The following is a 25,387-nucleotide window of genomic DNA, read 5'->3' on the forward strand; positions in this document are numbered from 1 at the left end:
GGCAATCTTACTTGGGAAAACTAATTACTTGCAGGGCCCCACTCCAGCTGCGAGAACTTGTAAACTGTCGTTGGGCTGAGGAGGTCACCCAGCAGCTTGACACGCTTCAGCTGTGCAATTTGAACAAGCATGAAGAAAATGAAAAGGACAAGTAAGTGGGATTAGACAGCGAGTTTTGATGTGCCTTGCCTAAAGACTGGTTTAATTCTGCTCAGAATTGGGAAATAAAGTATTCTGTCTATGTAAAATTTGTTGCCATCAACTGGATTGACAATTGTGTTAAGTAAGATGCCAGAGAGTTTAGATCTCTTCTTACAGTGCAACTATTTAACAGCAGTCTAAATTAAGGGTCCACAGCTTTGGCTGGCCTTGGCAGCCAAATCTGTGGTCATCAGAACCCTGCTTTCTCCCCTCATTTTTTAGGTTTATTTTTTTTTAAGCACCTTGCTCTTCCTTCCAAGTGTAACCAAGTCCAAGGTCTACACTGACTCTGATGTAACCAACCTTTTCATTTCATTGAGAAATTGTATCTTGGGGCTCTTGAATGGCATGAAGAACATCGGAAAACTCTCAAGGTTGCCTTTCTCAGGATCTATCTTTTTTCCAAAGATTTTTAGTAATTTCTTTGCTCCATTCTGTTAAAAAATATTTTACTATAGGAATGGTGTGCTGCTAGGACAAGCACAAAATTTAGAGGACAGTGGATGAGTGAAAAATATCAAGAAAGAGGCTATGGTGATAATGTCTGTTTTGCCTCTATATTTCGCCCTATATGGCCATGATGTGGGTGGGTGCAGGGAGCACAAGTAATTCCTGATAGACACTGGCCACACTGTGTATAATTTTAAGAGGGTAATATTATTGGTATAAGTTATCAAAAGTGGTGTGCAGAAGAGATGAGAGATTAACAGCATTTGGTTGTGAACATGCCCAAATTCAGTGAAGAATTCCCCACACGCTAACCTTAAAGTAATTCCATTTCTAATTTAGTGAATCAGAAATGTGACTAAACTAGTCTGATTCCAGAGCCTGATAATGGCAAGTGAAAATGAACTCATTAGTGAAAGTGAAAATGAACTCATTCTCATTAGTGACACTAAATTTTAAGAATGATTGAGAAACAGTCTTGCAAAAGAGATGTTTGTGTGTGTTTTGCAAACTCTTTTCTTTACTTCCTCCCTCTCCATAGGTGTGAGAATCATCACGAAAAGCTCAGTGTGTTTTGTTGGACATGTAAGAAATGTATTTGCCACCAGTGTGCTCTTTGGGGTGGAATGGTAAGTGGCAGAGTAGTTTTCTCTGTGTAGAGCTGGAGCAAGGCGCTTCCTACTCAGTGCTTGCTTTTTAATACAGGAGTGCAGCCAAGAGCTCAGAAAGGATGGTATAAATTATTTAAATTAATCTTGTATATATGATTATGATCCTGAATGGTTTTTCTTTTTTCTTTTTCATAGCTTGTTTCTATCATTACAGAAGAACATTGCATGTGCCTTCTTAAAAAGAACAAAGCCATCCTTCACCAAATATAAAACTACTTCATTGAAACATTAACTGATTCATTTTAGGATATACGTAACTTTCAATCATTCAGATCCCTTATCTCTCAAGCAGTTAAGTTATGCAGGTTATTGATCCATCACAAAAATCCTGAATATTGAGAATTTCTAGCAGAGAACTTTGTTTGAGGGTTTTTTAAAAAATTAAAAAGATGTGTTTTGAAAAAGAAGTCTGCCTTAACTATGAAAATCTGATTAGGACAGCTGGCTGCTATATAAGATGAAGTACCGTGGAGGCATAACTCTTTGTATCACAGTTTTTTGACATTCCATGATGAAGAACATCCTTACTCAAAACACATTGGGAAATCATTTTTATACTTCTGTTGTATTCAATCGCACCTTTTCCTATATGCGCCCACCCAGGACCTAAGTTCTTCCATGGAGCTCCTCTGGAGTAGTCCCTCTGGCTGAGATTCAGAGGGTGCTGATGAGAGGAAGGGCCTGTTCAGCAGAGGCTCCCTCTTGGAGTGGTCTGCCTAGGGTAGCTTGCTTGGTGCTGATTTTACCATCTCTTGGGTGGCAGGTAAAGATGTTCCTCTTATCCTGAAACTTTTAAATATATTTTTTTCTTTTTCAGCTGTTAACATCATTTATTGACTATAATAGTGTTAGTTAAGGCTGTGATGGAGGGGGTTGTGCCGTTGTTTTTGCAGATTGGGTGGGGGGAATTTGGATAGTGCTGGTTTTTAGCTAGGGTTTTATTGATTATATTTGCTATATTGGACGTGTATAACATTTAAATAAATCACCTAGAGGCTTTTTTTGTTTTTGTTTAAGGCAACACAGAAATAGATTTGCTGTTTTTGTTTACCTTTCTGGCTCATTCCAGCATCAGTGTCAAGATGCCTCTCTCTACATGCAGATCTCACACTTTTAAGGTTCCAACAGTGCTGTTTGCTTTAGAATTTCATGTTTATTCATTTGGCTCATGGTAGGTGTTGGCACTTGAAAATGGTCCTTGTTTAAATTACATTTTATAGGATTAGAAAAATGAAGGGCCCTTAAGACAGAGCAGTGCAGTGTTAGTCTTCTAAGTGGGCTGCACCATAAAGGAATGCTTCCGTCTGTTTTGCTGCAGATCCCTGTAGGCTTATATACTTAATGTGAGGAGTCCATTAATGTGATAGTTTTCTCTCAGCTTCGGTAGAACTACCAAATAGTAGCCTAACTACCTCCCACTGCTCAATGAAACCTCTGATTTGAACTGCTTTGTTGGAACAATGTTCTTTAAATGTCTAGGTTTTGTTTGTTTTTTAAAAATCTACCTTTAATGGAGGAAGCTCGGCTTTGTCAAAGTAAGTCCTTTAAGTCCCCTAAACCTTGAATTAGTCTTCCCATAAGAGGTGCGTCTGGGGGCTAATTTAGCCTTTTCCTGAAATGGTATATACATGTTCAGAGTGTCAAGCCAGTTTCAAATTAATTAGCTGAAGAGATGCACAGTGAATACAGAACCTCATTTCAGGCACTCACTTTGGACTCAGAATAGATTCCTTCAGGAAGTGTGTGACTGGAACAGAAGCCAAATCCAAGGCTTGTTAACACATTAAAGGCAAGATGGGACAGTCTCTTAAGAAGGAGGTGGGGAAGTAACCTGCCCTGTCCTGGTGCAATGAAGCTGAAGCCTCTGTGTCTTTTTAACAGCATGGAGGACATACGTTCAAACCGTTAGCTGAAATTTATGAACAGCATGTCACAAAAGTAAATGAAGAGGTGGCAAAGCTTCGCCGAAGACTGATGGAGTTGATTAGTTTGGTGCAAGAAGTGGTAAGGGCAATCCTCATACCCATTTTGGAGTAACATATCATTACAATGATGTTCTTAGGATTTTATTTATTTATTAAATTTATATTGTGCACCTTCTACAAAGGAAATACACACTGGAAAAATATCATGCCTGTAATGGGCAATTTTGCTTCATTCATCCTTTGTGCTGGGTTGCAATCTGTAGACTTAGAAACTTGACACATTGGGTAATTTATTCTGCTTCATAAGCTGCTCTTTAATTCATTCATTAAAGCATTCTGGCCCTTTGCTGCTCATTAGCTGAAAAGCCTCCCAGAATGACTTACTATTGATAAATAAGAAAAGATAGCCCTTGCCCTCAAATCTTGCCATCTAAAAGACACAACGCAACAAGGAAAGAAGAGTTGGGGCGGGTGGGGAGCAAGCTCAGGCACCAGTTCTCTTGAAGTCACCAGAGGGCGCTCTTTAGAACACAAAACAAAATGTGCTTGCACTATAAAAAAGAAGTATGCATGCTACTTACTTTTGGGGATTGTTATGATGGATGTGTCTAGACAATAGCTTTGTATGATAGATCATGTTTTCATTATAGCTAGTTTATGCTGTGTTCAACTGATCATGATGGTGCTGGTTGAATCAACATCTTAAAAGTAAATCAGTCAAAAAAACTTTTACAGCTGCAAGGTGACTTACTTTTAACTGGTTTGTGAATTTTCCAGCTGGTAGTAAACTAATGTCTTGTGTGTCTTCCAGGAAAGGAACGTAGAAGCAGTACGCAGTGCGAAAGACGAGCGTGTTCGGGAAATCAGGAATGCAGTAGAGATGATGATTGCTAGGCTAGACACTCAGCTGAAGAACAAGCTTATAACACTAATGGGTAGGCTTGCCTTTTGTTTTGTTAGATTTTGGGGCAGGCTTCTTGATTTTAGCAAAACTGTTGCCCACCTGAGATAAGAGTGATCCATAGAACTATAGCTTGCTCTGTCCCAAAAGGTTGGTAACAATTAGACAGAGAAAGCAAATATATTGATGCCCAAAATAAGTTATATTAGACTAATTAAACGGTACAGTGATATGGCTGGTGGGTGCTCTTTTTCAGGCATGTCAGGTTTGACATAGTTGGTATTTTGCCACCAAGTGAAGACATACCTGTTTACTCAGACTTTTTAGGTCTTGTAAGGAGTGACTTTTACCTTCACTGCTGTGCTTAGCTTTGCTGGTTGTTTTAGGAATTTGTTTTATTGATGGCTGTTAAAACTTATTTTATATTTTACTCTGACCTGGTGTTAGCTGATGAAGAGCCAGCTATACATATTCGTAATATACAATAAAAAATAAATACATGTTTTAGGCAGGAGGTGTAGCCCACAAGCTACACTGTAAGTCCATGATTTAACTTTACATTAAACCTCAAATTCATGCTCTTAACTAAAAAGGGGAAATGTTAACAAAAGTACAGTGAAGTGGAATCATATTACTGCATATGAAGTATCTTAATTGTATTCTTTGTTACCTATGATTTGTTACCTCGTCTGTTACCTGTTTTATAGTGTTACTGATTTTATAGGTTGATTTGTTACCTCGTGTTACTGATTAAGGTTAATTCATTTTAGTTTTACTGTATTGAGCCTTCTGTTCACCCCTTGGAGACAGCTGTAATTAAGCATTAGAGTGGTTAAATAAATAAATAAATGCATGTATGTATGTAATGTATGTATGGCCCTCCAAATTTTGTATTATCCCTTAAATGCTGTTTGGATTAGCATTAAAGCACCAGGACAGTTTACTTAAAAGCCTATCATTACTTGACTATGGCTTTCTTGTCTGGCTTAAATTAAATAGGTCAGAAGACATCCCTCACCCAAGAAACTGAACTCCTGGAATCCCTGTTACAAGAAGTAGAGCACCAGGTGATGGAAGCAGCTGGTTTGAATCCCTTTGAGGAAGTTTGATTTATTTTTATCCGTCAATTCTCACTAGCAAATAGTATGGGTTTCTTATTTGGAATTGAATTTATATGTGTCATATGTAAATTCTGCGAACAGTACCCCAGTTTTGGATAAATATATATTATTAGTGGGGTATATGAGTTGTTAGGGGAGGGGTAGTATCTGCAATGGGGGGCACATTGTGGTCCTTCTGGGATAGTATGTCCACCTTTGGTTCCCACTGCACTCAGTTCTCACCTGTGGATTCTAGAAGCTATCAGCATGTGTCAGCAGCCCCCTCCCTCCGCTTTGACTGGCTGGCTAAACCAGCTGAGGGTAGCTGATAGTTCTCAAACCCTCTGTGAGTTAGGGATTTCCTCTACGTGCGAAGCCAAGCTCTGGTGAATTGAATGGACAAGGCCAAGATTGGGTCCAATGATCAAGAAGGTGGTTTCTGCACGTGCTGTAGAGGGAAGTAAGGGGCAGTTGGGGCTTGTCAACCTGGGAAGGTAGCCCATCTAGGAGAAGGAAAACTCTGATCCTAAGCCTCCGTTGCCTTGTGGGATATCTTCAAGAAAAGAAAAGGCTCAGGAGTAAACCCTGCACAAATCCGGAGTGGAATCTGATGGTTGGATAGTGCCTCCTTTCAACAACTCCTTCAGCCAAGCTGGGGTGAAATGTATTGCTTTCCTTTCCTTTTGACCACATCAGTGGGCAGCCCAGGACCTCCATGAGCACTGCCTAGGCTTGCACCCTGGGGAGGTCACTTCGGTGCTGCTACCACAGCAGTTTGACTTCATCCCTGGAGGCACACTCCATTGTCTCTTGAGACAGACAGATGCCAACAATGATTAGCATTTAGAGAATTGCTCTTAGGAACACATTTTGTGTGTGTGTTTGTAATAACAGATGGCTACATACATCCATTCTGTTTTAAAGCTTGGATGCAGCAGAAGTATTAGTCTTCCTCATTTGGCAGATTTGAATTATTTTACTTGATTCGGTTAACTTTCTTAAAAGTTTGTAGTTTATTATTTAGATATCGCTATGCTAGATATCCTTAGTCCTCTGTCTGGGCATTGCTGCTGCAGCTTAAGTTTAGCACAGACACTTTTAATATATTAAACCAATTAAAAATGCTACCTCACTTGGTGGATTTATTGACATAGGCATGCATTTGTTCTCCATTTCCTCTTTTTGCAGCTACGGTCATGCAGTAAAAGTGAACTGATATCAAAAAGCTCAGAGATATTGATGATGTTTCAGCAGGTGCATCGGAAACCCATGGCCTCTTTTGTCACTACACCTGTCCCTCCAGACTTCACAAGGTACTCCAGACTCTACTAGTTTTAAGTTTGCAGCTTTGATGTGGTAAAAGGCATTTGATCCTTATTCATGCAAGCTTCCCAAGGTGTATATGTACACACAGGATGTCATATTCTACGGTCAATAGGCATTGGTGAAATCCTCATTATTATTACCCCTGACAATTGCAGGGGAAAGGATTGTTAATAGGGTTCTGATCTGCATACATAGATTCTATGCAGACATTAAGTCCTAGGTGAAGATTGTCCAGTGGGGAAGAGGGATCTGGCTCCCCACAACTCTTTGGGGATTTCTTTCTTGCATTTGTATCTCACCTTTTTCTCCAAGGAGGTCAAGGTGGTGTGTACACGGTTCTCCCCCCACCCTCATTTAATCCCCACAACAACTCTGTGAGGTAGTTTAGGCTGAGAGCCACCCCAGGGTCACCCAGTGAGCTTTATGGCGGAGTGGGGGTTTGATCTCTGGTCTCCCAGGTCCTAGTCTGACACTCTAGCCATGATACCATGTGTTAATCATGCTTTTAGTTTGGCCCAGTGACAGATTTCTGCAAGTGAGGCAGCCTCACGTTTTGTGTAAAGCGGATGATAAAAATGGTCAGTAATGTATGGCACTGGGATGCCAGATTGAAGGCCAGACCTATAGCCTGCTTCTCCTATGGAACCTTTACCCACCCGAGAGTTCAGGAGTGAGCTGCAGGCTCCACTTCCCTCAGTGTTGGTAAGAGCGAACACCTGAAGTGGGACCAACAATGCTTATTTGACTTTGGTGTGTGTGTCTCAGACCGCCAGAGTATAGCCCAAGTTTGTTCATATGACTGCATAAAGCTAAGGGTACAATCACTATTGCAACAAGACTGATTACCTAACAAGTTTTTGCCATCCTTTTTAGTAATGTTGTGAGTGAACTTTGGAAACTTCCTGCAGTTTTTTAGGGGCATTTGGAAAGTCATTTGCATGCCAGTTCAAGTCTTACCTGTTATTTTCCTTCCTGTAGTGAGTTGGTTCCTGCATATGATTCGACTACCTTTGTCTTGGAGAACTTCAGGTAGGGACATGACTTACCAAGAAGTGGGATTCTAGCTAGCTTGGGTGCGATCATGGAGTTTAAACAGAAGTTGGGCTAAGCCTGTTGCCACTGGCAGGGTTTCAATTCCAGAACACATTAAGTTGTATTTTATCGTGTTCTGTGCGCAAACCTCTGGCTAAGGGAGGAGGATCTTTTATCCCTTGCTAGCTCCTCCTCCTGTTGTTATTCCTCTTGCAGCGACATATTGAAATATTGAACAGAATCTATCTGTTCAACAGATTATTCCCCTTCAGAAGAGCATGAATTATCCTCCAGATTGGTTTATGTAACCAGCTCACTTTCCCAGCGGGAACAAAAGAACTGAACATGATGCTTAATTTGTTCTCTGTGGTAACTGGGGACCCAAAATCTGTTTTTCAGAAGCAAGTGTCAAACTCTGAAGTCAGAATTTCCCATATCTTATGTTTGCAGGGACTGTATTTATCACCTTCCTTGCTAGAGGGTGCTTCTGAGCACATGCAGAGTGCATTTCACCAGCATCAAATAGCCACAATCCATTTAGAATGAGTGGGGTCAGGCTTTTGTGCCACTATATGGGTACCAACATGATCTCCCTCAGAAGTTGTTGGAGTCCCATTCCCATCAGTCCCAGCCACCATGGCCGGTGATTGTGTTTGATATGAGTTATAGTGCAACATCAACTGGAGGGCACACATTGGCTACTCCGTCCTACTGTCTTCTACAAGATAGGAGGTTGTGTACAAATATAAGGAAGCATAAAATTTGCTTTTGAGGTGTGAAAGAGAGAACTATAAGGGAGTTTATAATAAAAGCCTTGGAAAAGAATAAAGAGGAGTGAGGCATAGAACAGAATATGGAAATGTTTTTGCATAATAATAAATAAATAAATAAATAAATAAATAAATAAATAAATAATTTTTTATTTATATCCCGCCCTGCCCAGCCGAAGCCAGGCTCAGGGCTGCTAAAGAAAATTCTAATGGTGTGTATTGAGAGAGTGGATCCTAGTGAATAATTATTTTATATTTCCTTAGGTTTGAAAATGCACATTAAGGAATGCTTGCTCTAGAGATGATGACCCTCCCATTTGTGTTGAAAGATTTACTTTAACCTTTGCACTGAATATTTATTTCTCTCATCTCAACAGCACTTTACGCCAGCGGGCAGATCCCGTTTACAGTCCACCTCTTCAAGTTTCTGGGCTTTGCTGGAGGCTCAAGGTTTATCCAGTGAGTGTGGCTGATACTGTTAACAAACAGCTACTGAAATCTCGATCATAACCTCACTCCTGGTGCATTGTGATCCATAACTTGGCCTGCAGTGTTCTATTCTTATGAGTAGTCCTGAGGTACAACTTCCAGAAACCAAAAATGTCAGTCTCTGGGTTAATTACCTGGAACTAATATTTAAAAGAATGTGGGGAAAACATAATAGGGGGGAGTCTTGAAGAAAGAACCCTCATGATTTGATACACCAGGGATGCACCAGAAGAAAAGAGTTCACTAAAATACCTCTTAGTAGGACCATTTCCTGAAAAGCAGCGTGGATATTGCAAGCAGTTTCTGTTCAGTACAGTACTACAGATGGATCAAAAGCTCATTTTTTTAGGCCAATCACCTCTGGGATACTTTTTAATGTTGTTATTTTTTTCTCTAGCAGCAGCACTTACCCAGTTTCATGTTTGCCCTGTTCACTACATGGGTGAATACATATTTAGAACAGGGTGAATCTGTAAAGCAAGCATGTAATGGCCACAGGAATAAGGCCAAAAAATTAAATGAAAGTAGTCTTGCATTGACAGACAATGTAAATAATTACTTATTTATTGCATGGCACCTCACATGTTAACTGGTTATTCTGAAAGCTTACAATTTTGCTAAGATTTGAATCTTTGACACAACCCTTAAAATTGCCTCTGTAGAAAAGCCAAAAATCTGTGCTCAGGATGTATTATGCAGGTTAGGAACTTTGCCAATAGCTTTTATGCAGCTTCTGTTTTCAAATAACATGGTAAAATGGAGGAAAGGAAAAACCTTGCAGTTGTGGCTGCCTGGTGGGTAGAACAAAGTGACAAAGAACAGAAAAACCGTAAGAGGGAGGCCATGCACACAATTTTAGTTTTCTAGATTTTGGACCTTTATATGCTGCTGATACTATTTCCAAGCAGTGAGGCCTAGAGGAAATATTCAGCTTTTAAAAATGCAAGATGTTTTTCGCATTATAATATTGCATTACCACAACACTGAAGAAATCTTTCCAGTTTGTTGAACCACATTCCGATTGTATGGGGCCTAACTGAGGAGGGGCAACATGTTTGACTGTTGAGGGCACTTATTCACGGTGGCAAATAAATTAGTACTCCAAGGCTGGAAGAAAAATATCTGCCCCTGGTTGTGCAACAGACTGAAGGCTTATGTCTTTTGGCAGCAAATGAAAGGGCAGCCTTCTGGCAGAGGCAACAGGAAGGAAAATATCTAGTCATTTGGGTTCCTTACGCCAATCTATTTGCATGAAGCAGCACTGTGTGACTTTATACTATCTTTTATTTATTTGACATTTTTCTGTCTTCCTCCAAAAAGAGAGCACAGGACAGCTAATGACATAAAGCAATAGATCAATCATAAAAACATGGAAAACATCAAATGGCTGCTTATCAATAAATGCTTAACAGATAATATCTCCCTAACACCAATCATACCTCAAAAGCCTGATGAGTTGTCCAGTTGTGTGTGAACATAGCTGATTGCACCTGTGAGGGTGTTTCATAGCGCTGGCCTCGAGGATGCCCTGTCTGGTATAAATATCTTCCTCACCACCAGTACTGAAGGAAGAACAAGCTGGACCTCTTCCAATAATGGCAAAGACTGCGTTGAAAAGTGCTGGGGAAGACACATTTTCTTTTACTCTCCTGGATCATGCCAACTCCACCTTGTCATGGGAGCCAGGTTGAACATATAACCAACTCTATGCTTGGACAGCCCCATGCTTGTCATGGTGGCCAAAAAGTCCTGATTTAACATGACAAGGCAGCCCTGGCATGGAGATGGAAGTCCCCCAAGAATAATATGCTGGTATTCTTCAAATCTATTCCAGAAACACCTCCTTAAGCCCAGTCAGCCTGTGTGGGAAGTGGTATACAAACAGCATCTTGTAAGACAGGGTAGCATGCTAACAGCGTTTACTCATCCCCTCTTCTTTTTCTCCCACACCTTTTCCTTGGTTGTCTCTTGTTCTGACTGGTTTCTATGAAAAATTCTTCCATGCACACACACACAAAATTATTAACAAATGTGAGAAGAGGTTACCATAAGAAGGAGAAACTATTATAAACTATTAGCCTAAGAAGGAGAAACACCCAAGTTCTTTTTATTTGAACATGCACCAAGCTGCACCCATAGGAGGGGCTAGTGACTCAGGTGCTATGGTGCTAGTGCTTGGCTTTTGAGGCCAAAGTGCCATAAGACATTTGGGGCTTCAGTGCACAAGTGGTTTCTGTGATGTAAAGCCCCCTCAAACAGATCACCAATTTGTTGATAGTATTTAAGCATTGGTTGTGGCAGAGGGGGGGAGCATTCTCTCTCAGTTTAGACACTCCAAAACTGTGCATCAGGTAAAAGCCCACTTCAGCTGTATTTTCAATAATTGCAGGAAGCTGTATTATGAACTTTGAAATCTCATTTGGCAGGTAGTAGGCATGTTGTAAGAAACTAACTTTGATTTTAACGTTTTTTAAAGGATGGAAACGGAGTGGTGCGAGGCTATTATTTATCTGTGTTTCTCGAGCTGTCGGCTGGATTGCCAGAAACATCCAAGTAAGAACAATCACTGTTTCCCCCTGTGTTTGGAATAGGGTTGCACTCTGTGTCTGTGGTAATGTTGGAGGGAGGAAGCAGGGAGTCTAGTTAAATTATGTGTCTGACCAAACATGAAATGTATGCTCAAACCATGTGATTCTGTAGTAAAGAACCTAGGCAGTATTACTTAGTCCAATCTTTTAGGGGTCTTCACCAAAAACTGTGCTCGATCCAAAAAGTCCTTCTTTGTGTGGAAAAGGCTTTGGTCCAGAAGAGTTTTCTATGAATGGAAATGGTGTGGCAGTTTTTCCAGTTCCCCCTGAGCCCCCCTCCCACAACACTTTCTATCCTGTTCTGAATGGTCCCCAATCTTCTGGAGCGAGTCTTTGCGTATGCTAAGGCAAAGCAGAATTGTTGAAAATTGCCTGCCACATTTATGTTGAGGGAAGTTTCCCTCGGATCAGAGCTTGTTTATTTACACAAATATTTGTATACACAAAAATTAAAATGGATCACCAGCTGACTATTCAATGGAAAACATTTGTCTTATTGTCTGCATAAATAAGCCTGGTGGCAAAGAAAATATTTCAGCAAATTTTTGAAGGTTAGTATAGAAGCCCTGCCAAGTCTCCAGTCTTCAAGAAAGGGCTAATAACACTGAAGCTCAGTTTTGTGCTGATGTCAAATGAGCCTCACCCAGCTCAGAACTACCAGCAAATCCTACAGATCTTGGTGATCAAGCTGGGATATAAAGGTTCTACAAATATAAGGGGTTATTTTGTTTGTGGAAGGGCAGATATAAGCCGGTTATGTTAAGAGTTGCAGAATATCAGCACTTTTCTAGACTCCCCTTGAATATTAATACTAATTTTATTATTTAAACCCCACCCATCTGAATGAGCCATGTTAGATTTTTCCAAAACTCTATGGATTCTGTGACCAAAATTATGTGCCCAGGCATCCAAGAGCAGGATTCTATTGCCTATATCAGTTATGCAAATTCACCACATTTGCATAGCTCTGATTTAGCTAGTCATGGGGGAGATGGAGAGGGGGGAGAAAGAGAGTGGTACATCTCAGAATCTTTTTCAGCCACCTTCATTTTCTGAAAATTCACTAGGCATTTCCCTCAAAGGATAAGACCATCAATGGCTGCTATTCGCCATGATAGCTATTTCCCCTCCACTGTTGGAGGCAGAATGCGCCTGAATATCAGTTGCAGGGAATCGCAGGTGGGAAGAATGCTGTTCCCCGTCTGCCCTACGTTGTCCTTATGTCCTGCTCCCAGGCTTCACACTGGGACAGCTGGCTCTAACAAGGGCTGCTAAATATTTTATTGGACATTTTGAGTGTGTGTGACCTTTGGCTTAAATGCCCTCTGCTTGTGGGGAAAGTGGCTTAAGTAATGTAGTTTCATGGTCATATTTGGCAAGAAGGGAATATTTGACAGAGGTGTTGTGCTGAACTTGGTCTGAACAGCTCTGTTAATTGCAGTGGGAAATCGATTTCAAATGCAGCCAAGTTGCTGGCCAGCCTGTCTTTCAGGTGAACTAGAGGTTATGTGCCAAAAAATTACCATAGATGCTAGGTCATCAAGAATTTAGTCCCTAAGCAGCTTTTTAAGCACAGCTGATTGAAAGGCTTCAAAATATCCACAGCCAGATTGTGTCCTTGACAAGGAACCAAGCCTGCCACTCCTGCCAGTCTGAATCTGAGCTAAAAGACCTGTGGCCCTCCCAACATGTTGCTGAACTACAGTTCCCATCATATCTAACAATTGGCTATGCAGGCTATGCCTCATGGGAATTGGAGTCCAATAGCATCTGGAGGGCCAAAGTTTTCCCGGCCCTGATGTGAATAAAAACCCTGGTCCCCAATCCTAGTTTTTCAGGGGTCGGTTTCATTTAGATTGCTTGAGTTTTGGGAGGTAAGCTACAGCTAATAAATGTGCTTTTTTGAAAAGGTCTGTGAAATAAGATGGGAAAGTTGGTTATGGGTTTATTTGTCTCTTCATATTTTAAATCATTTTGATAGTACAGTCGTACCTTGGTTTTGAACAGCTTACCGTATTTTTCGCACCATAGGACGCACCGGACAATAGGATGCACTTTGTTTTAGAGGGGGGAGAACAAGAAAAAAAAAATCTCCCCCTCTCTGCCCAGCGCCCCTTCAGTGAAGCGGCAGGAGGCGCTGCACAGAGAGGGGGAGAACTTTCCCCCTCTTGTTTTCCCCCTCTAAAACAAGGTGCCGCTCTAAAACAGGCTACCTTGGAAGCCTGGAGAGCGAGAGGGGTCGATGTGCACTGACCCCTCTCGCTCTCCAGGCTTCAGGTTCCGTTCGACCTGCTCTTTGGGGCTGGCGGGGGGAAGCCCACCACCAGCCCCAAAGAGCAGGTTAGGGAGCAGCGGAAAGGCGCAGCGGAGAGGCTCCTGCCATAGCCGCGCGTCACCTCTCCAGCCGGGAGAGGGTCGCGGGCCTATGGCTTCTTTAGCCCCGCGCGCGCTCTCCTGGCTGGGGAGGTGACGCGTGGCTATAGAGGCTCCTGCCATAGCCGCGCGTCACCTCTCCAGCTGGGAGAGGGTCGCGGGGTGCTTCTTTAGCCCTGCGCGCGCTCTCCCGGCTGGAGAGGTGAAGCGGGGCTGTAGAGGCTCCTGCCATAGCCGCACGTCACCTCTCCAGCCGGGAGAGGGTCGCGGGGCTATGGCGTCTTCGCTCCATAGGACGCACACACATTTCCCCTTCATTTTTGAAGGGGAAAAAGTGCGTCCTATAGAGCGAAAAATACGGTAGTTCATGAACAACTAGGAACTCGAAAGCTGCAAACCCGGAAGTAGGTGTTTCAGTTTGCAAACTTTGTCTCAGAAGCTGAACATTTTTGGTTGAAGACAGTTGTAGCCATGGTTGCACCGGTTGTTCTTACCCTCTTGTGTCAGGTGTGCCCTCCACATAAGAAGTTGGACTCTCAACAACCCAGCAGCTTCTGGTTGGCGAAGGCTGTCTGGCATTGGTTGTTACCGCAGTGTATACCCTTATCCATGCACCCATCACATCAGCATTTTTTAAATATCCCAGGGAGATATCTATGGCCTCACTGTTGCTAGTCTTTGAAAAAAGGCTGAAGACACACTTATTCAAGTCTGTGTTTGGCTGAATAGTAGTGCTGCTGTTGTGGTTTTTTATTTAGTTGTATTTTCATGTGACTTATGCGCTGCCTCACAGGGCAGCCATGCATTGAAATGCAGGTTTGTTTTTTGTTTAAACAAAACTAAAAGCTGGTAGAAAGATGACATGCTTGCTAATTGATGGAAATTTATTAATTAGTGAAATGTAACTTAGGATATAATTGAACCAACAATTACTGTAACAAAACTCAACAATTATAACTGAAGTAACTAAATGTTCTTCCCCTTTTTGCCACTGTTTCATTCCCCTTCCACTTCCTCCTGTGTGAATATACAGAATGTAAGCCCCTGGGGGCCGGGCCCTGTCCTCTCATTCTTTGCAAAATGCCATATACATGGGTGGCAGTATAAAATTAATAGATGTTAATGTATGGTTCCACATAAGGTCAAGTCTAGCACTGGGTGATTTATCTTCTGTTTACCTGTGGCATTTTTGTTTTGTAGGTATGAATACCGTGTGGAGATGGTCCACCAGTCCACTAATGATCCTGCTAAAAATATCATTCGAGAATTTGCGTCTGATTTTGAAGTTGGCGAGTGCTGGGGTTACAACAGGTTCTTTCGACTGGACTTGCTTGCTAATGAAGGCTACTTAAACAGGCAGAATGACACCGTCATCTTAAGGTATGGGAGAGGCCTACTGCGCAAATGCTGTAAGGGTGCAAGATGACCACAGATAGCTTTTTGAGGGTGAACAGTAGGAAAAGGAACCTCTTGGCACTACATCCTATATGGTGGGGGAACAGCCCTTGCCTCACTCTATTACTGTATGTAGTGTCGTAATGGTGAGAGGAGTTCAATTTAACTTGTTTAGTAGGCCTGTCTCTTAAAAAAGTTCTCAAGAATTTTAATTGAGTAATCATTGCCCAATAAATGTGAATATTGGCTGGACCTCCAAGTTGGTGCCTTTTGATGTATGAGGACTTTGCAGATTAATAGATGCAAGCTACCTGTCACTGTTACAGGGAAGGGTATTCTCTAATATAATTTTGATCTCTGTTACAGTAGCACTTCAAAAGCAAAATAAGCATCAGTAAACAAAGTGTAACCTTGAAGCTTTAGCTGATTTAATTCACTGATTTAAATCAGCAGCCTAAATTTTTAGCAGCAAATGGGATGAAGCTGGATGGCTCTGTCCCTTCTTTCAGATTCTTCTTTAACAATGGTGACACAAGGTTGCTGTCACAGCTTTGTAGAGAACCCAACTGCTAACAGAACATGCATTATTCTTGTATGGGACTTTTGTAAGCATTGTGAAGTTTTCCCCTCCTTCTGCCCCCCACAAGGTTCCAGGTGCGGTCACCCACCTTCTTCCAGAAATGTCGGGATCAGCACTGGTACATTTCTCAGCTGGAAGCTGCTCAGACAAGCTATGTCCAGCAGATAAATAACCTTAAAGAGGTGAGCAGCATTGTGACACATGAATGCTAAATTGAGGGACAATGCTATTAACTATAGTGGGTGACTGATATTTTGGGGGGCAACTGTATTGGGCTAATTTGAACAATGAAATCATGAATGTTAGTGTGTTGTGCTTGTTTCCCAGACTGCTGAGGGTTTAGGAACCTTATTTTCTGTATTTTGAAATTGGAAGCATGCTTCAATTTACACTTGGGTCCATAGGAAGTTTTCTTATGTTGAGTCATAACTTTGGTCCAACTAGCTCAGTACTGTCCACATTGAGAGGCAGCAGTAGTTTTAGATGGGGCATTCCCTCTACTACCTAGAGATGTCACTGGGGATTGAACCTAGAACCCTTTTTCATGCAAAGCATGTGCTCTGCCCCAGGCTTCCTCAACCTCGGCCCTCCAGATGTTTTGAGACTACAATTCCCACCATCCCTGACCACTGGTCCTGCTAGCTAGGGATCATGGGAGTTGTAGGCCAAAAACATCTGGAGGGCCGAGGTTGAGGCAGCCTGCTCTACCCTTTGTGCTGCAGCATCTTTCCAGATGTGCAAGAGCTGTTTGCCTTTAGAAGGACCTACCTCTGAATTTCTGCATGAGTCACTGATCTGGGTGTGCTTTCTCAGGCAGGCAAAGCTGCTGCATCTGGAGTGATTGGTCCAATCACATCCAATGTAGAGATGTGCCAGAGCTACCTGTCTCCAGGAGAGGCTAATTGGAAAGAGAAAAGTGAATCAGGATTAGATGTGGTGGGTAATCTCTTTGGGTATGTAACTTGGGAACTAGGGAATATCTAATTATTTTCTCATGGCATCACAGCTCTTGCTGTCAGTCACCATGCGGTTTGCGAACAACTGGTTTAGTATTACAGTCGTACCTTGGATCTCAAACGTCTTGGCTCCTGAACAAATTGGCTCCCGAACAATCAAAACCTGGAAGCGAATGTTCCGGTTTTCGAACAATTTTTGGAAGCCAAACGTCCGCAGCTTGTGATTGGCTGCAGGAATTAGAAGCCGCACTTTGGTTTCTGAGCATTTTGGAAGTTGAATGTACTTCTGGAACAGATTCCGTTCGACTTCCAAGGTACGACTGTATAAAGAATGTTGGCTACATTAAACCTATGCCTTCTGTTTTCCATATGTGTATGCTTTATTTCCTTTTTCTTTTTTAAATGACAGAGGCTTGCAATCGAGCTTTCTCGTACCCAGAAATCCCATGGCATGTCTCCCCCTGATACTCACCTCAGCCCACAAAGTGATGATGGTCCAGAAGCAAGACCTAAGAAGTCAGGATCAAACTCTGAAGTGCATCTTGAGGCTGTGGCCAGCACAGCATCTGCTAGAGAAGCAAAGGATGACGAGGAAGAAAAAATACAGTATGAAGACTTCAATGTAAGAATCCTCCTCTCCTGCCCTGGTGAATTTGCTGTAATGACCAAACCTGAGATCATGTCAATGGCCCTTTAGTCCAGCATCCTGGTTTCACAGTGGCCTACTAGGTGCCTCCTCTGAGAAGCCCAGAAGAAGCTGAGCACAACAACTACACTCCTCACTTGTGAATCCCAGCAGCTGGTATTCAGAGGTACACTGCATCCGATGGTGAAGGGGAGAACACGGCCCATGTGGTTATTGGCCACTGATAGCCTTCTTCTCCATGAATTTGTCTGAGTCTCTTTCAAAGCCATCCAAGTTGTTGACTATCACTATTTATTGTGGGAGCAAATCCCTATGCCTATAGACCAGCCTGTGCTAATGGAGAGGGGTTGTGCTTGGTAAGCAGAAAAGGGTAGATGACAGGTACACATCTGAAAATAGTAGCCAACCTATTTTGCTAACTGTTGCTGAGTTGTTTGAATCTCAAAATAGATTACCGTACATCCTGGGTGGTACTGAGGGACATCTGCTAAAGGAGCCTTTTATCAGTGCTGAAACACACACCCTTTCAATGTCTGTGCCCAGAGCATGCAAATCTGTGTTTAGTGTGGCTGAATTCTACTATCTTGCATAATGCATAATGTATTCTGTTTCTGGTAGTCCTGGAAACCTTATTCATTGACCACCACCTTGGCTTTGGAGATTTCAGAAGGCAGTTTCAGACATGCAGTATCTGTTTTTAATGAATAAGACCTAGAAAAATCGTTTCTTAATCCAAGTAGAGATTCTCAGGGAGCTCAGTTCTGTACCTAAAACCATGCCTTCCTTCCAAGAATGAGGATGTTCTTAGGTACTCTGTCCCACTTACTTACAGTTAGCAAGCCAATAGACATTACTCTTATTCATTCCATGCTGTGAGAGGAAAGTCCTGTTCTGCATGCTCCAGGCATCAGCAGATCTCTGATTCTGGAAGAGGGCCAGCTACCCTCTGGAATTCTGGGGGTATGGGCAGAGTCCTGTGTGTTCCTGGCTTACATAAGAATATAAGAAGTGCCTGCTGGGTCAGACCAATGGGCCATCTAGTCTAGAATCCTGTTCCCACAGGGTTCAGCCAGATGCCTGTGAGAAACCTGCTTCCAGAGTTCCCTCTTTCCAGTTAACCAGCTAAACATTAGTGTCACTGCTTTCTCTGTGCCAGGATAACCAACATGGTCCTCTCCAAGTGATGTGGACTCCATAATCCCCTGACTGTTGGCCACGCTGGCCGGGGCTGATGGAAGTTCTTGGGCTACCAACTGGAGAGCAGCATGTTGGCTGCCCCTGCTCTGCACTGCACACAGAAGCATTATTTCAGAGCCATTTTTGCATGCTCTTGATTGCAGCATGAACTCTCAGATGGGGACCTTGATGTCGATCTTGTTGGGGAGGACGAGGCAAACCACCTTGACGGCAGCAGCTCTTCAGCTAGTTCCACAGCGACCAGCAACACAGAAGAAAATGATATTGATGAAGAGACCATGTAAGAGACCCTGTTCTTGTTCTGCCATCTTTGTTGTCTATTGAAATGGAAGCGCCTTCCATTTGGGGGCGGGGTTGGGAGGGGAAATCCTACCCTACATTATTGTTGCTCCCAAGGCAGCTAACAAAGCATAAGGACCGTATGAAACACCGTAATAATTTTTTTATCTATTTTATTTATTTAACAATATTCAGACAGCGCATGGCTGCAATAAAACCTATAAGCAGTTTACAAAAAAAACCCCAACATAATTATCAATAAAAGGACAGGTATTGAAAAACATTCAGAAGAATGAAAATCAACAAGCTAAAAAGATATTAAAATTCATGTCAGTTCTACATGTCTGGAAAGGCTTGCCTAAAGAAAAATGTCTGGAGAGGCAGCACAGAGGTGCAGAATAAGTATTGTGTGGCACCTGTAACATTGAAGCAGTCTGCACTTACAAATACTTGGCTTCTTTCTAAGACTACATGCCTATACATTTCAAATGCGATGTTTTTTTTTCCAGTGGTCTATGCTTTTAATAGAATGAGGGTTCAAGGGCTGAGATAGTGATGAATGAGCAGAATGAGTATTTTTAGCACTGGGGTATTCTTTACAAGTTTTTTTGGGGTTGTTGCTATTAATTTTTTAATATCTTTACTTTGGATCTAATGATTCATGTGGAAATTGTTCAGTCTGGTGTGTACTTTTTGATGTTTTGTTTATTGCTTATTACTACTTTTGTTAAGCTTGTAGTTACGTATTTTTTATATGTTGCAATCCACCTTGAGCATGGTTTTAACTTTGGAAAGGTAGCATACAAATAAAACGATTGATTCATTGATTGATTGAGATAGCAGAATGAACTGTACCACTTCAGAGTGTAAGTGGGAGATGAAGTGGATATTCAACACACTTGTGGCCATGCAATTGAACTTGCCCTCCATCTCCTCTCCCTATGTGCCCCCTAAAATTTGTTCTGGGGGTTCCCCAAGCTATCTAGAACAGATTTGGGGAGGGTGCAGGGGGAGAGGATGGGGGAATTCTGTTGTGGAAATGGAAATGTTAAAGGGTAGAAAAAACAAGTCTTCCTGCAAGGAGAAAACTAGCAAAGCTAGAACCTTTTGGATACCTACCTTGTAGGAAGTATTGAAGTAGCTGAAGGGGTAGAATCCATTCCAGCACCCTGGGACTCTGCTGCTTCATTCTGCCGCATATATAGACTGAGCCTTAGATGCTAGTACTTGAGTGATGTAAGTGCATGTGTGAAAGAGTGGTTTTATCCCATAACAATGAATTTGCTACTCTGTGCAGTTTAAAATCTGTGAAATTCTTTTAAGCACCAGTGATTTTTCAGAACAAAGGCTTCAAAGGAGCTCTTTGTTTTTGTTTAATTTGTTTCTTAGGTCTGGGGAAAATGATGTGGAATACAATCACAACATGGAGCTGGAGGAAGGAGATATTGTGGAGGAGGCAGCTTCTGCCGCAGCAGGTGCCTCGGGTATGAATGGGACCCTTTTTTCATTAAACTGCATCTTAGTATACGGAGCCTGCTTTCCATCCTTCTCCTTGTTCTCTCACTGCCACGTCAGAGGCAACGCAGAGCTGTGTATTCTGCAGGATTTTCTATTTTTGGAACTGCTGCATCATGTACCGTATGTGGAGATTATTGCAATGTAGGGCAGTCTTCCCATTGGCTCACAGTCATGGGAGGTTTGCAGCTGAATTTCCTTAAGGGCTTTTTAAAAAAGCATCAATGGAGTGCTGACGCTTCCCAGTCTTCTTTTTTAAAAAGAAAAGAGAAAAAGTACTCTTAAGTAGAGCCAGTGGTTGATTTCCTCTTTTGCCTTTTACTCATTTTCCTTTTCCCTTGGGAGTGTTGACACTTTATCTGAAACAGTGTGATCTTACTGCATAAGCTTCCTTACTGGGGTGAGGAAGGGATGAAATGTGTGAACCTCTTAAGTATCAAGTGGAGAGGAGTCCGAGGGAATAGTGCCTATACATCTGACTAAGTCAGACACAGATTCTTCATCTGTGGCTGGGATTTTGAAAGCTCTTGGAAGGTTTCTTTTTAAATAAGCACTTAAGATACCAGTTCTAGCAAAGATCTGTCAATTATCCTGTTGGGAGGGAAGCGTTGATGGTGTTGTATTGCAGTTCTCCTTATAACTGTCTAAATCCTATTGTGGCTCAGATAGCAATCACTGGCATACGACAGTTAAATTATACCTCTGTTAGAATTCCTTCTGAGCCAGGAAATTAATTCATATTTAGCTGATTAATACCACCCCCTTTACAGGAACAGAGGTGGAGGCATAATGTCTGCAGAACTAAGTGATTGATTGTGTTCCCTAGCCTTCTCTTTTTAAAAGTGTTTGCTGTCTGTAAAATCCTCCCTCACTGGTGTCTGTCTGTAACCCACTCAATTCTGAGGAATCTCCAATTTTGCTAATTGCGTGTTCTTAATCACCTGCTTTGCCAGAGCCCCTTAGTGGCTTTTTATATGGGTGTTTATTTTCCCCATTCAACTAACTTACAGCTGGCAACTAGATACACTGTTTCCCTGCACAGACTTTTGCACCAAGAGTAGTCTGGCTACAATCCTGTCAGACACACATACTGGATTCGCTATTTGGGAGAGTGGAGGTTGGCAACTGCAGTGGATGGGGCACTGCCCCACCAACCTCAACCTGCCCTCAGCCAGCCTCCGACTGCCTGCCTTCTTACTTATAACCAGGCCAGGGAGTGGTGCTGCCTGTCGGCTTCCTCCTCCTTAGTGTTGCCCTTGTACAACTCAGCAGGGAGAAAGGTGGGAACAAAATTAGAACTATCAGAGCCAGTGTGGTGTAGTGGTTAAGAGCAGTAGACTCGTAATCTGGTGAACCAGGTTCGCGTCCCCGCTCCTCCACATGCAGCTGCTGGGTGACCTTGGGCTAGTCACATTTCTCTCTGAAGTCTCTCACCCCACTCACAGAGTGTTTGTTGTGGGGGAGGAAGGGAAAGGAGAATGTTAGCCGCTTTGAGACTCCTTCGGTAGTGATAAAGCGGGATATCAAATCCAAACTCCTCCTCTTCTACTACTATTCTCCTGTTGGTTTCTCTGCCTTCCATCTCACCAGTCCCAATGGACGGCAGCCACCCCTGACTTCAGAAGGCCTCCACTGCTGAATGTGAAGTGCTTTGGACATTCTTAAAGCGTTATAGAAACACTAAGCATTCTTCTCCTCCTTCCAGGTGGGAGCCACGGCTATCCCACTGCAAGCAGCCGCATGTCCAGGAGGGGAGGAAGCGCACTAGGCTCTTCAGCCAGTAGCAGCTTACTTGACATAGACCCTTTGATATTAATTCACCTGTTGGACCTGAAGGACAGGAATGGGATGGAAAACCTGTGGGGCCTACAGCCGCGCCCTCCTGCTTCACTGCTGCAGAACAGAGGTGAGTGGATGGAACCTCCCCCCCCCCCGTCATCCAATCAACAGCATTAACAGGATGGAGCTTTCTGAATGGTTTCCTGTTCAAATTGCTTTGCTATACTTGGAATGGTTTTTAATGTGAAGAACAGAATGTACTTCAATCATCCAGTTGTGCGTTTAAGTCAAAACCTTTGTGTGTCTTGGAATTGGCTGCTAAAGCTGTGCAATGCTAGGTTAGTGTCTGTCACATAGGGTCTCTTTCTGGGAAGGATTTATAGTCTGCACTAGTTTTCCCCAACCTCAGTTCTGCCCATCCTCATCTCCTAAGATGTTTTAGACCATAACTTCCATCAGCTTCAGCCATCGTGGCCAATGGTCAGGGGATGATGGGAGGTGGAGTTTAAAATATTTGGAGGGCACCAGGTTGGAGAAAGCTGAACCTGAACCCTGAAGACAATCAAGGGGGTGTGCATGAGGTTGGATGTAGACATTTAGGGTTTTTATCCAGTGTTGTCCACATAACTTACTGTTGTTGTCCAGTCTAAGAATTCTCTAATAATACATTCCAGTTTTGTTTTCCTTTAGTACAGTAGCATACTTGCTGCTGCAGATGCTTCTCCTTGGTGTTGTTTAAGATGCCTGCAGTCCTCAGCCCATGGCCCATCTGAGCTCTTAGAGAGGCAGGCATGATCTCAGGGCAAACTAGCCATGTTTGCCATATTTCCAGCTGTCTTTCAAACACTGGAGATGTATCTTAGCCTTAACTGGGCACGTGCCAGAGGAAAGGTGACCTAACCGTACACGTCCTTTTGTTGCTACAAACCAGTGAAGGTCAAACTTTAATGTTTTTATTTTGTTTGGAGTTAATTGGCCTGGAGCCACTGATACCTGGTTTCAGGTCACTTTGAAGCAACCATTTTGTTGACTTTAGAGAGCAGAGGATAAAATGATGATCCATCTGGTACACACACACACACACACACACACACACATTTTCTTCTTTCCATAGCAACACCTCTTGTACTGTCAGCTCTAAAGATAGGAAGAGAGAGAGAGAGAGAGAGAGAGAGAGAGAGGCTGGAACAGAACTTGGCTGCTGCAGTCTGGCAAAATTAAGCAGGCTTCATGTTATCAGTAGAAAGAGAGGTGGCTAAGTGGCTTGTGAAGTTATCCAGATTCGTAGGCAGGGGGATAATGACAAGGTGGCCACTGACAAGGGAGCTCTAAATTTCAGCTAGGAGTGAGATGATGGGGAGCGAACTTTACTGCCGTTTCCATCGCCATGTTTCGTGGTACATGTGTTGTGATTCTTTGAGTGGGCAGAGGAAGAGATCTGATTATATCGTGTCTTGTTGGAATGCAGCTGGGATAACTACAGCAAATTTAAGGACTTAAATGAGCATTCTGATGTATATCCAGATGCACATTCTGAGCAGAACCCAGAGCTTCAGAGCAAAGGCAGTGCAGCTTCAGTTTGCCTTCACTCATGTGCCCGCATGGCCACATCTGATTGGTTTCCAACTGCATTCACTTTTGCTGTGCAGACTGCATGGTTTGTGCTGGTTCTGTAGTTGCCATTTTGTATGGTGTACACAGAACAGCCAACAGAATGAAATCATGAGCTCTGTGATTGTGAAACTAGCTGGGGAGCAGAAAAGGCGTCTTCCGTGGCGCAAGGCCCAGGTATTTGCTCTCTGTCTATAGACATTGTCTTGCTGGGCTTCTAACATTTTCCCTCCATTTCCTCTCTGTCAAGCATCCTATTCTCTCAAAGAGAGGGATCAGCGGAGGCACCAGGCCATGTGGCGTGTTCCGCCAGACTTGAAGATGCTGAAGAGGTTGAAAAGCCAGATGGCTGAAGTCCGCAGTAAAATGTCAGATGTGAAGAACCAGCTGTCGGAGGTCCGGAGCAGCAATGCTTCTGATGGGCCAACCGCTTACTCGTTTCCTGGTGACCAGGGAACCTTGGCTACTTGTGGGACGGAGAGCTACAACAAGCTGCAAGAACTTGGGAGGGAGCTGCTGACAAAATCATCCCTCTCTAGCTGCTACATACGGAATTGTAAGTGGGGAAGGGGGCTTAATTGTCCCTTTTTTGCAGAATGGGGTCTGTCTGCCTGAGAACAGAAGTATGCTGCCTTTCTATAGCCTAGCCGTGAGTGCGCCTACTCTGAAGGTGGCAAAAGAAGCTGATAGCACGCGCTCATGGTTCCATTGGAATGGTTTTAAATAAACCTTTCCAGCCAGACATTTTGATTTGTGGATTTACACGTCCAGCAGCTTGAAAGCCTATATAGTTTTCTGATCCAATTTCAAACCGACTGCGCCTGTACTGTGAATGTTAAACAGCTCTTGCCAAAGCAGCCGCCATGATGGTGGTTCTCTTGAGGGTTGTTTTTACTCAAGTTAGTGGCCTCCTGGGATTCTAAGAATTCCAGCCCTGGGGAGTATTGAAACATGCAAGTGTTGAAACAATCAGAAAAAAGGCTTTCAGATGAGGTTCCTCATGTGGTGCGTTTCTGGTGCTTCACACAGAGCAGAGCAGGCCTGCATAACTTGATCTACCAAGCCCGGCACATGCCTGAGCCTATTGTGGCTTTCCCCAGGCGCATTCCATGATGTTGCAGTTGTGTAGGTTGAAAGATCAGGAGGGTTATTAAGCTGCCGGGAAGCTGTGTTCTGGTTGATAGACTGCAGCAGGCAGGCCTGGTGTAGAAATAATTCATTAGAATTTAAATGAAGCAAAACCTTCAATAGATTGATTTGATTTATTACAGTCACAGACCAATAAAAGTTGATGCAAACAGGTTCATTTACATAATAAGAGAACAGACAGAGGAGCCGAAAGGGACTTCTTCCTTTACTCTCTGCTTTCTCATTTGTATTGAGGATAGAGATAATTTAACTAATGTATGAAGAATCATCGCTTACACAGCAAGATAACAGGATTTCAGCGGGTCTACCGGGTAGAGAGTTCTTAATAACTATTAAGTAGGAGCCTCTTCGTGTACCTAAGGATCGTAGGCTGCTTCCTTACCCTGGGTCAGGCCCCTCATCTCAATAGCTGAATATTATCTACTCTAACAGTAGTTCTCCAGGGTCTCCAGCAGAG

The 25,387-nt window shown here is 42.8% G+C and overlaps 1 protein-coding gene across 2 annotated transcripts in view; it reads left to right on the top strand.

Annotated features, from left to right (window-relative positions):
• TRIM37 (tripartite motif containing 37) overlaps positions 1–25,387 on the top strand; it is a 38,643-nt gene that overhangs the window by 5,781 nt on the left and 7,475 nt on the right. For both annotated transcript variants that reach the window (XR_014520074.1, XM_083479818.1), the window contains exons 5-20: positions 35–151; positions 1,190–1,277; positions 3,201–3,323; positions 4,056–4,179; positions 5,145–5,212; positions 6,434–6,558; positions 7,550–7,600; positions 8,751–8,832; positions 11,339–11,415; positions 15,024–15,203; positions 15,866–15,980; positions 17,164–17,376; positions 18,741–18,877; positions 20,266–20,360; positions 22,097–22,297; positions 24,032–24,337. Coding sequence is in view for 1 of the 2 variants with exons in the window: in XM_083479818.1 (XP_083335944.1) it covers positions 35–151; positions 1,190–1,277; positions 3,201–3,323; positions 4,056–4,179; positions 5,145–5,212; positions 6,434–6,558; positions 7,550–7,600; positions 8,751–8,832; positions 11,339–11,415; positions 15,024–15,203; positions 15,866–15,980; positions 17,164–17,376; positions 18,741–18,877; positions 20,266–20,360; positions 22,097–22,297; positions 24,032–24,337 (2,102 nt within the window). In the remaining variant the exon portion in view is untranslated. The remainder of the gene's footprint in view (positions 1–34; positions 152–1,189; positions 1,278–3,200; positions 3,324–4,055; positions 4,180–5,144; positions 5,213–6,433; positions 6,559–7,549; positions 7,601–8,750; positions 8,833–11,338; positions 11,416–15,023; positions 15,204–15,865; positions 15,981–17,163; positions 17,377–18,740; positions 18,878–20,265; positions 20,361–22,096; positions 22,298–24,031; positions 24,338–25,387) is intronic.

The sequence above is a fragment of the Podarcis liolepis genome, assembly GCF_965112155.1.
Source record: "Podarcis liolepis genome assembly, chromosome: 16".
Lineage (NCBI taxonomy): Eukaryota > Metazoa > Chordata > Lepidosauria > Squamata > Lacertidae > Podarcis > Podarcis liolepis.